We start from the raw sequence: 11,182 nt of genomic DNA, 5'->3' as shown, positions 1-11,182 counted from the left end.
TTTGTCTCGGTAAAGATGTTTTTCTCTTTTAACTAGAAGCCTTCAGGTAAAAATAAAGCAGCCACAGGAAAAAAAATTAGTCTTTTTTAGGGTTAAACATCAGAAGAGAAGCCTGTGCTGCTTCGGCCAATCAGATGCGCCCCTGCCAGCTATAATATAGTACTGAAGGCAGCCTCTCGCACAAGCTCTCAGGCTTGCGACCATTTAAAATCAGACTCTTTTTGTCTTTTGATTGCTGTCTTGAGCCCCAACTCCGATGTGTTCCGTTATCAGCGGCCAGCAGCCTGCCGTTCCAGCCCCCGTCTGGGTGGGGATCGGTGGCGAGTCCCCCGCAGCGGCGGCGGGCAAGGTTATATAGGAAGAGAAAGAGCGAGAGGCAGAGAGCGAGGGCGCCAGCAGGCAGCCGGAGCGAGCGAGGGAGGGAGAGCGCACGGGCACACACACTCGCACACCCGCACCCTCGCGCACTCAGACCTGCTCGGGCCAGCCTTGAGGTCCCCGGGCTCCATGGACGAGATGCTACTGCTGGCGAGATGTCTGCTGGTGGTGCTGGTCTCCTCACTGCTGATGTGCTCGGGGCTTGCGTGCGGACCCGGCCGGGGATTTGGGAAGAGGCGGAACCCAAAAAAACTGACCCCTTTAGCCTACAAGCAGTTCATCCCCAACGTGGCTGAGAAGACCCTAGGGGCCAGTGGAAGATATGAAGGGAAGATCACCAGAAACTCGGAGCGATTTAAGGAACTCACCCCCAATTACAACCCTGACATCATATTTAAGGATGAAGAAAACACTGGAGCGGACCGGCTGATGACTCAGGTAGAAACCCAGCACGGGGCGTGGAATGTGTTGCTTCCAAGGGGTTATGTGTAACCATGCCGTTCAGTCTGTTTGCTCTTCAGGCAGGTAGAAAGCCGATTTTGTCCTCTCCTTCCCCACCCACCTGCCGGCCTACCACCCCTTCCTCTTCCTGGAGGGGAATGGAGGCGAAGGGTCCAGCCGGAGAAGTTTAGGCTGGGGGGTGGGCATAAGGACGCTAGGAGATGTGGTCCTTGCATGGCCCTGATTTGATCTGTCCTGCTGGGATGGCCTTCCCATCCTGCCTCAGCTCTGGCTTGTAACTTGGGGAGACCTTCACTTTGGGGGCATCTGTCCTTTCCAAGTTGGGAGTGGGAATGGAGGGAGGGGGCAAGCATCCCCCCCATAAACATAGAGTGGCGTCCAGATCACTGTACAAGTGTAGCCTCGGCGCTTACACGTTTCCCTTCTCCTCTGTGTTTTTCTTTCCCACCACTGCTACCCCCCCCCCGCCGCCCCCCACCAAAGACCCTCAACTGGAAAAGCCAGGAGGCCGGGCTGACAAAAGGTCGGGGCTCCAGAGGCGGCTGGGCTAGTCCCTGACCGTATCACATAGCTCCACTGCGATTCCATCGCTGGCACTTGTGCCCATCAGAGTGTGAATGTATCGATATTTCTTTAAGGATGCCCTCTTATTCTCCCGAGCCCGCGGTACTTGAGGGGAGGGACTTAGAACTTACTGGCATTGCATCACGCTAGTTTTCAACCTGCTTGCATAGGAAATTAGGAGCGACTAGATATTAGCGGGAGGGGGGGCTGGAAAGAAGAACCAAAGCAAAGCACGCATTCCTCTCTCCCTCTCCGCCTCCGTTTGAGACTTCTGGCTGCCAATCTGCCCGTCAATGGCAGACTTTCTGCAACTCCAGGCACGTATAACTGAAGCTAGAAATGGCTTTCCTGGCAAATATAGGTCAACATCTTTTTTATTGCCCTATTAAAATATTCAAGTCCTACCTTTAGGGCCAGGAGCGCACCGCAGCTGACGGAGCGGCGCTGGCGGGGCGCAAGTGCAGGGGAGGCTGGGGGTGGGAGGGACCGAGGAGACACCTCCCGGCCGCTCCGCTCCCCAGCCCGATGCCCGGCCTTGCTGCGGAGCCGAGGAAGGCCAGGGGCATGCGGGGTAGCGGGCTCCAGCTGACGGACGGAGGCGGAGAGGGAGGGGAGGAGAGGGTCCTCGTCCCCGGCTCGCTCGCATCTGCTCCCGACCACCTTAAATCTGGACCGCGAGTGTGGACGCGCGCGCCTGTGCCCGAGAGCAGCGCGAGCCGCAATTAACTCTGCGCAGGCCGCGGGGTGCCCTGCGCGTGCGGCCGGCTGCGGGCGCTTCTCCAGCTCGTCTGGGGCTCCGACCCCCTGGTCACCCTCGGTCCCGGCGGGAGGGCAGGGGCCTTCCCGGGATCCCTCGGCACCGGGAAAAGGGGCGCGAGGCCAGAGAAAGCGGCGGGGGCGGGGACGCCGCAGGTCCCCGAGCCGGAGGGCTCAGCGGCCGCCGCGGTCCGCGCCGGGCCGACGCGGGAGGGAGCGGGTCCCGGCCCGCGCCCTGCCCGGGGCCCCGGGCCTCGCCGCCCCGCCTACAAGTGCGAGCGCGCGGAGCCGCGCACCCGGGCAGACGCATCTCGGCTCCACTTACTCCCGGGTTATCGATCTCGCGGCTCGGGTTTCAGTGCGCGCGGGGCTGGGCTGCGGCCGCCCGCCGGCCCCTCCACGCGCCCGAGCGCGGGCTCGGCCAGGGCTCCCGGCGGCGCTCCGACGGCCCGGCTGCCGAGGCGGCGCGGGCGGGCCCGGAGGGCCCGGGCGGGAGGGAGAAGCCGGTTCCAGGGCGGAGGCGCCTCGCGGGCCTGGGCGCCCGGCCCGAGCCCCCCGCCGGGTCCCTCGCCCCGCCGCCCCCGGCCGCCCCGCCGGGACCTACAGCCGCGCGGCCCGGCGCCCGGCCGCTCTGGCCGCAGCGTGCGCTGGCAGCATTTGAACTTCTGACCTTCTGTCAACTTCCCTCAGACGAACGAAACGAAAACAAATACTTTTTTCCCTGGGCAGTGGCTATTCCCGTTCCCAGCACAAAAGGAGGGGGGAGGGGCAGCCGACGTCGGAGTGGGGTGGGGAGAGCCAAGCCAGGCGTGTACCACGGGCCCCAAAAACGTGCCCTAAAAACCTGGAGGCTGGGGAGGGGGGGTGGCCTGAAAGGCGGCCCCTGCTTTACCCCTTCCCCGTCCTTCCTGCGTCCCCGGTCCTAAGAGTTAAAGTGGGGAAGGCGGGGGACCTGGGAGGTGAGGGCAGGGCCGGGGGAAGGGGAAGCGGCAACGCCTCCCGGGCTCCTGGGGCACCTGCTCCCCCCCCCGGCCCCCCACTTAAGATAACCACCTAGACTCTGCTCTCGGGTGCGTGTCCCTCCTCCCCCGTCTCTGCGTGTCTCTGTCTCCCTAATGTGACTGTCGCCCAAGTCCCTCAACCATGGCAAGATCGTCCCCAGTGGAACTTTCAGAGCAGTTCAGGAACGCATGAGCCCCTGGTTAATATTAACTCCGAGAGGGGGAAGCGCAGACAGACACGCTCTCCCCGCAGGCCGCGGTGCCGAGGGGCTCCGAGGGGGCAGGAGGCCGCGAGGGGCCGGCCTGCGGGCTGCGCGGGGGACCGGCCCGAGGCGCCACGTTGGGCAGATTTCCGGGTGCGTGGCGGCCCCGGGGAGCGGCGCTCAGGTGTGGGTTTGAAGGGAGGGGCCTGGTTTTCCGGAGGGGGGAGGAGGAGCGGCGAGAGGTGTGTGCGGGGACCCGAGGGGACCCTTCTGAAGTCGGGACACCCCCTCCCCCGCGCTGGGGAAGCCCGTGGGCGTCGGCGGTGACAGTCCCTGCTCGGCTCCCGGGCGCGGAGCGGCTGCGCAGACTGGGGAGGTGGCGCGGGAGCTCGGGCGTGGGGAACAACTTGGCCTCCGCCGACACAAAGCCGGGCCCGTCGGCCCCTCTGGGCTTCACGGTGGCTGCACAGAGGCGGGGTTGATTCGCGGCACACGACCCAGTGAATTGATAACCGGCCCGGGCTTCCCGGGTCTGCCCGCGACGATCCCGCCCGGCCGGGGCGCAGAGACTCTTGCAGCCGCGGGCCGAGGCCGCGTTGCGCCTGGCGGAGCCCGGGCCTGCCTCGGCCCTGGGTTCCTCGCCTGGGGTCTCCATCTCTTGTCCGAGTGGCGCAGCTCAGAACGCTGGGGGATGGTACACGTGCTCCCCTTCCTGCCCTCCCCCTCGCCAGCGGCCCCGGGGGAAGCCACTGAAAGCTTCATCTGCCCCCCGAAAGCAGGGAGCTGGGCTGCGATGGGGGCTCGGGAAGCGAGTGTCTGCGTGTGCGCGTCGGTGGTGTGCGCCTGCGCAGCCGGTTCCACATCCCGGCTCTAAACTGACCCTGGTTTACTGATTGATTTTCATGTAAAACGCATTCAATCCTCAAGATGACCTCACTCAAACTCTGTCCTTCTGACTTTTTTTTTTTTTAAGAAAACTGTTGGCGGGCCTAGAAACCTGCAAGCGCTGACCTGTTACCAGGACCGCCCCCTAGCCTTCTGCCCTCCCTCACTCCACCACGCGCGCGCGCGCGCGCACACACACACACACACACACACACACACTTGCTGTATGTCTAACTCTACAACCATATACTGGTTTTTACTGCTGCCAACTACACAGGTCTTTTCCTGTCGCGCAATCGGTCGCATCCCCTGAAAACGCGGCAGCGGCCTTGCCCAGCCCTCCGCCTCCCCCGCGCTCTGTAAGAAAGAGTTCCCCCAGGCTATAATAGGGTCCTTGCTGGGGCCGGCTGGTCATCTCGGTAACCGGGGTCCCCGCCCGGATATCAGCCCTACCCTCTGCAGAAGTCAACTTGGAATTGTCCCCTATCCCTCCTGAGTCTGCCTCTCTGGGGGACGCCCCCATCATGACTTTGTCACCACCTCCCCTTTTTCCAACCCCGCACCAGCCGCAGTATGAACGCCCAGCGAGTCACTGTGAACACAAACACGCACGTGATTCGACTCTTTCCTGCATCCTTGTCTGAATGGGACCCGAGAATTATATGGGAACTCCCACAGCTTTACCCTGGCTTGAGTCCCGCCTATTCACCGCTTCTTTGCTCCTACTGGCAGCTTCCTTGTGGGAGGTGGGGGGAACCCCAAGGGCGGTTTCCAGAAGAAGCCTCCCTAAGGCAAGAGCTCAGAGGCCCCAGGCCTTTCTGGCTCCCCTCCCCCTCCCCTCCCCTCCCCTCCCCTCCCCTCCTCCACCTCTTAAGTTGGCTCTTCAAACTTGCAGGACACCATTCTGCGCCGGCCAAGAAAACAAGAGGGGGGGAGGGGACAGGTTAAGGAAAACAAGGGACACAATCAGACCACAGAAAAGCCGGGAGAAAAGAGTTCCACGGGGAAAAGGAATGTGGCTGTCCAGATAAAGAATGTTTGTCATCCGGCCCTGGTCTTATTGAAAATTATAACTCACCTGGTTGCCTTTCACTTCTGGTTCCCCCACCCCTTCAGCTGCTATCAGGGTCCCACCACCCTCTCTACCTTTGGCTTAATTCTCACCTCAGATAGGCGCAGGGCAGAGATAAGGCAAGGCTTTTAACTCCGTAAGAAGTATACCGTGTATTTTTCTTTCTGCGGCTAAGTTGCACCCGGGGCCTCTCTCCCGCGTCCTGAGAGGGAGTTTGTCCCGGGAGTTGGGTGGAGCCTTGCACAGGTGCGGAGCGATGGGGCCACAGAAGAGGGCAGGGGCGTGGAGGGCATCGTGGAGGAGGACGCGGGCCATTGCCTAGGGTGCTCCTGGAGGCTGCTGCAGCCACTGTCCAAAACCACGCAGTTTACTTATTTCGAAGACAGACATTTCATCTGCCTCTCAGGCCGTGACGGGGGCTCTGCTATTTCAGGTGTGGAGAAAGGCGCTCAAGTCGCCTCCGAGAGGACGTGCCTCCTCCTACGATGCCACCCCCTCCTCCCTAGCCGAGCTCCCCCTCTCCGGAACAGGCCGGCCGGTTCCAGGCCTGGCCTTGTCTCCCTACCTCTGCGCACAGCCCGCATCCTGGGGGGCTGGGCAGAGCAGCCCAGGGGTAGGGTTGGGGCAGGCCCGGACGCTCACGGGCGCTGGGTGCCCCCTTCTCTCCACAGCGGTGCAAGGACAAGTTGAACGCCTTAGCCATCTCCGTGATGAACCAGTGGCCAGGAGTGAAGCTGCGGGTGACAGAGGGCTGGGATGAGGACGGCCACCACTCAGAGGAGTCGCTGCACTACGAGGGCCGTGCAGTGGACATCACCACCTCGGACCGCGACCGCAGCAAGTACGGCATGCTGGCACGCCTGGCTGTGGAGGCCGGCTTCGACTGGGTCTACTACGAGTCCAAAGCGCACATCCACTGCTCGGTGAAAGCAGGTGAGGGGGCGGGCCCACCCCACCCATGCCGACAGCACCCCCCAGCAGCTCCAGATCTGCGCCCCAAAGCCCGGCTCACGGGAAGGAGGAAAGTGGGGAGGAGGGGGGCAGACAGGGAGGGGACTGGGTGATGACTGGTGTTTCTGCGGCGGGAATAGACTCCGTGAGGCCTGTCCCGGTCCCCAGCCGGGAGCTGTCCCTACCTCTGAGGCCACAGAGGCCCACGTTCTCTGAGCCCAGATGCAGAGGGCATCTGGCTTCTTGAGCCTTCCCCCACCCCTGTTTCCGGAGTCCCCGCTGCAGGTGGCAGAGACAGGGAGGAAAGATGGTGGAGCGGGGGGGGGGGGGGGGGGGGGGGACTGTCCTGGTGAGAGACTGCAGCCCTGCCCAGTCGGCCAGCTCTGGCCCAGAGCCTCTGTCTCAATAGCGCTTAAGAATGAACTACTCACCACTGGCCACCGGCCCGTACCCGGCACAGGAGATTCTGCCCGGGGTGGAAGCCTGTGGATTCTGAACTAACTTAACTCACTCGGCCTTTGGGAAGAGGCCTGATGGGAGGTAATAAAGCCGGTAGTTACCACTTCCAACATCTGGAGGCCGCAAGCCCAGAAGCATCCGTCCTTACTAGGAAACAGCTGGGCTGCCCTGAGCCACAGGCAGGGCCAGGAAAGCCAAGCCTGCAGCTGGAGCCCCCGCCCTGCTCCGTGAGGCTGACTTCCCTGGGCCTGCAACGCCACACGCTGTTGCTGGCGAGGAACAGCTCCGGAAGGAAGGCGCGCGCGCGCACAGGCCCCAGCTCCACTGAAGCAGGTCTCTCCAACTCTCGGCAGAAGCCGGCGCGTTCAGCAAGACAGTTCACAGTGAATTTCGGAGGAACTGCGCCTCCCCCCGCCCCCAGTTTCGCCTGTTTGTCACCTAAACTGTATTTTAATAGCGTATGTTAGTAGAAAAACACTTTCAAGGTGTCGAGGCACACTTTGGAGGTAAGGAAAAGAGTGGCCTCCTGTAACAACAGAAAGAAAAGGTGTGGAAGCCTGGGGAGAAGGTCTGGGCTTAGAGCCCGGGAAAGGGTCTCAGACGCCAGCAGGGCGGGGAGGCGCGCCCCGACTTCGCGGGGCTCCTAAATGGCGGCGCGGCGCGGCGCGCCGCCGGCTCCGGGCCACCCCTGTCCGCGGGGTCCCCCTGGCGGGGGTCCCTCGAGGTCTCCTCGCAAAAGAGCAGCGGTCGTCCGGCCCGGGACCCCGCCGGGGGAGCCGGGCCCGGCGCGCAGAGCCGCTCATTGGCATTCCGCGCACACGGGCCGGGCGCGGGGCGGTGCGTGTCAAGCAGGGTCGTGCGACTCGACGCCTCGGGCTCGCCTGCGTCCCGGGCGCATTCCGGGCGGCTATGTCGGGCCTCCAAAGGCCGGCCCCGCACTTCATGCCGGAGAAAACGATGAGAAGATTAAAAGCCCTCAGTAATTCCAGCAGGAAGATTCTTTCTCGCGATCTCTATTTGCAAAAAGCAGGATCCCGGAGATTGGAATGCAAAGAAGACGGGGGCGTCCCCGCCCCTCCTCCACGGCCCCCTGCGCGCCGCCCGACTCCGATTATTGTCCTCGGGACAGTGAGCCTCAGAGAGCGACAGAGGCCGGAGAAAGCGGGTAGTCAAGGGGCCTTGAGAACCCGGCGCTTCCAGAGCTCGGAGCAGGCCCCGCCATTTAAAATTCAAATACACATCTCGAGTGCTTGGAAGAGAGGCCTGGCTGTGCAAATAGTGCTTGTGAGGCCCGGGCTTCTGGAGAGCCCGCGTGTGAATCGCCGGGGGTGCGGCGGGGGGGTTGCACCTGAGCAAATAGGGAGGGGGCGGCCCAGAGCTGGAGAGAGAGGGAGCCGGGAAGGGGTGGGGGGATGGAAGGAGCCCCTCTTCCGAGAGCGCCTCCCATTTGTTGCAGAAATTACAATGACAATGGCGAGCCCTTTATTGGATTTTAATTAGAAGATCCGCACAAGCCCCGATTTTCACACCTCGGCCAATTCTCTGGAATGTTTGTCCAGTTGCTACAACTACTACAGCTATTTTTCAGCCCCGCCCTCGCCCCCAACCGGCCGACACCAACCAGCCGACACCAAGGCTCCCCGCTGGGCGCTGGGGGCGGGCGGGTGGGGCGCGGGGAGCGGCCGAGGGTCCCCGCCGTGCAGCCCGGGTGCGGAGCGCACGAGGGGGCGCCGCGCCCCGCGCCGGAGGCGGGAGCAAAGGAGGGTGCGCCCCGGCGCCCGGGTGAGCTCAAGGAGGCTTCCTGAGGAATCCAAGTGGAGAACAAATACCCTCTGAATTCGTGGCGAGGTTGGGTGTGTGCTGAGCCAGCGGGGGAGGGGGAGGGGCGGGGGAGGGGGGAGGCGAAAGGGAAGGAGTGTAACCGGCCTCCCGCCGGAGACGCCAATCGACCTTTGTCACCGCCAGTCCAATCCTAAGAGAGTCGTTAAGGAATGCGTCTGCGTCTGAATTTGGTCACCGAGGCGGCGGGGATGGGGAGAGGGAGGTCCGCGCGGGACCAGCCCGGCACCTCTCCCCGGAGCCACGCGCTTCCTCGGTCTGGGCGCGCGGGACACCAAGCGTGCGCCCCCCTTCCCAGTCGCGTCTTCCTCTCGGGACTCACCGCCCTGTCTCCTCTTCTCTCCCTTCTCTCCCCCCGCAGAGAACTCGGTGGCGGCCAAATCGGGCGGCTGCTTCCCGGGCTCGGCCACGGTGCACCTGGAGCAGGGCGGCACCAAGCTGGTGAAGGACCTGCGCCCCGGAGACCGCGTGCTGGCTGCCGACGACGAGGGCCGGCTGCTCTACAGCGACTTCCTCACCTTCCTGGACCGCGACCACGGCGCCAAGAAGGTCTTCTACGCGATCGAGACCCGGGAGCCTCGCGAGCGTCTGCTGCTCACCGCCGCGCACCTGCTCTTTGTCGCGCCGCACAACGGCTCGGCCGGCCGGGAGCCCGAGGCGCTGTCGGGCGCCGGGCGGCCGCCTGGGGGCGCGCCGGAGCGCCGGGCGCTCTTCGCCAGCAGCGTGCGCCCTGGCCAGCACGTGTACGTGGTGGCCGAGCGCGGCGGGGATCGGCGGCTCCTGCCGGCCGCCGTGCACAGCGTGACGCTGCGCGAGGAGAGCACGGGCGCGTACGCGCCGCTGACGGCGCAGGGCACCATCCTCATCAACCGGGTGCTGGCGTCGTGCTACGCGGTCATAGAGGAGCACAACTGGGCGCACCGGGCCTTCGCGCCCTACCGCCTGGCGCACGCGCTCCTGGCCGCGCTGGCGCCCTCGCGCACGGACCGCGGCGGGGGCGGGGGCGGCGGCCGCGTGCCCCCGGCCGCGCCAGGTGCGCCGGCTGTGCCAGGTGCGACCGACGCGCCAGGCGCCTCGGGCATCCACTGGTACTCGCAGCTGCTCTACCAAATAGGCACCTGGCTGTTGGACAGCGAGGCCTTGCACCCGCTCGGCATGGCGGTCAAGTCCAGCTGAAGGCCAGGGGGCCGGGGAGGGCACCGGGAGGGGGCGGGGCGGGGCGGGCGGGGGGAGGGGCGAGATACCGCAAATGACACACGGAAAAAGCGCACGAAATGAGACTTTAATTATAATAATAATTAATAATAATAAAAAAGTAGGACAGTCCAAAGTAGACTATAAGGAATCAAAGACCCCGAGAAATTCTGTTGTTGTGTTTAGTTTATATATATATATTTTTGAATTTTTTGATTCCTGTTTAATTTTGGTTATTTTTTCACCTCTCCTGGCTATTTATTTGTTTGGTATGAATAGATGTTTTAAAATAATATGAACCGGACCTTCAAGAGCCTTAAATAGTTTGTTTCTTGGATAATTTATTATCATGTGAACTGTACTCACAGGGGGAAAGATTATTTTGTGAAGCCAAGCGACCCGCTCAGAGTCTATTTTTCTACATGTCCCTCGTCCTGACTTTCAGAAAGCAAAATTCTGTCCTCTCCATTCCTCGTTTGCAACGCTCCTGCTTTTCAGCAAGTGTAAACTAAAACATGCTTCATGGGGGTCCACAAATTATATTTTTATACACAGAATTGTAAATTAGATTTTTGAGAGATCAATACTTAACTGAATTACATTTCATTTTTGAAATAGTGTAAAATATGAAAATATATTATTTTAATTTAACTAGTTTCCAATGTAACAGCCATCTCCTGTTTTGTCTTCTGGGTTGAATATTTGCTTTGTCATCACCATTTTGGCCACATTCTTGGAAGTCAAGACTGTTACACACTCACACACACACATACACTTTTTTTTTTCTTGGACAAACTGGAAGAACTCTGTTATTTTTAACTTCAAAGAATTTATTAGAAAATAATATTTTTTAAAAGCGCACATAGTGATGATCCCACAAGGATGGAGCCTGTAGTTTGTACAGAGAAAAACAAAGGATGTTTTTGCATTAATAAATTGAGAAATAACTGCTGTAAATTTACTAAAATGTATTTTTGAATATTTTGTAATAGTTTTATAGAAATAAAATGTGCCACGCACAGCCTGGTTAGTATATAATAACTAAGAATTCCTGTTGCAGCCCTTTTTCTTTCCTTTTTTTGGCTTCTTTGTTTGGGAAACCTAGTGCTGACAGGAGTTCCCAGTATTATATTTAGATGTGTTGCTTATACTGTGAATTCAGATCCACTTACGTAGGTAACCGAATCGACTTGTTTGTTTTCGTCACTGGAGAAACCTCAGCTCTGTTTGTATTTATTGTGTGAAAGTCTCTCTACTCAAAGGATGGCGGTGCCGTGCTGGGTGCCCTTCTGCCCTCACCTCCCCCAGCTTAACCAGCACAGCCTCGGTGGCTGCCTGGAGGAGATGGCCTGGGGCAGTCACCCAGAACTTCCTCCCCAGGCCCCGCGTCACTGGTGGCCGACTTTGTTCCCTCCACT

At 61.0% G+C, this 11,182-nt stretch overlaps 1 protein-coding gene across 1 annotated transcript; it reads left to right on the top strand.

Annotated features, from left to right (window-relative positions):
• Nucleotides 1-435: 435 nt before the first annotated feature.
• SHH (sonic hedgehog signaling molecule) lies at nucleotides 436-9,746 on the top strand (the record flags this gene model as incomplete). The annotated part of the gene is made up of 3 exons (XM_079931978.1): nucleotides 436-816; nucleotides 5,993-6,254; nucleotides 8,932-9,746. The coding sequence occupies exons 1-3, from the start codon at nucleotides 508-510 to the stop codon at nucleotides 9,744-9,746; spliced, it is 1,386 nt and encodes a 461-aa protein (XP_079788104.1). The 5' UTR covers nucleotides 436-507.
• Between the last annotated feature and the right edge of the window lie 1,436 nt (nucleotides 9,747-11,182).

This window comes from Stenella coeruleoalba (genome assembly GCF_951394435.1).
Source record: "Stenella coeruleoalba genome assembly, chromosome: 9".
NCBI lineage: Eukaryota > Metazoa > Chordata > Mammalia > Artiodactyla > Delphinidae > Stenella > Stenella coeruleoalba.
Note: the sequence above shows the minus strand (reverse complement) of the source record. Positions and strands in the feature narration are given on the sequence as shown.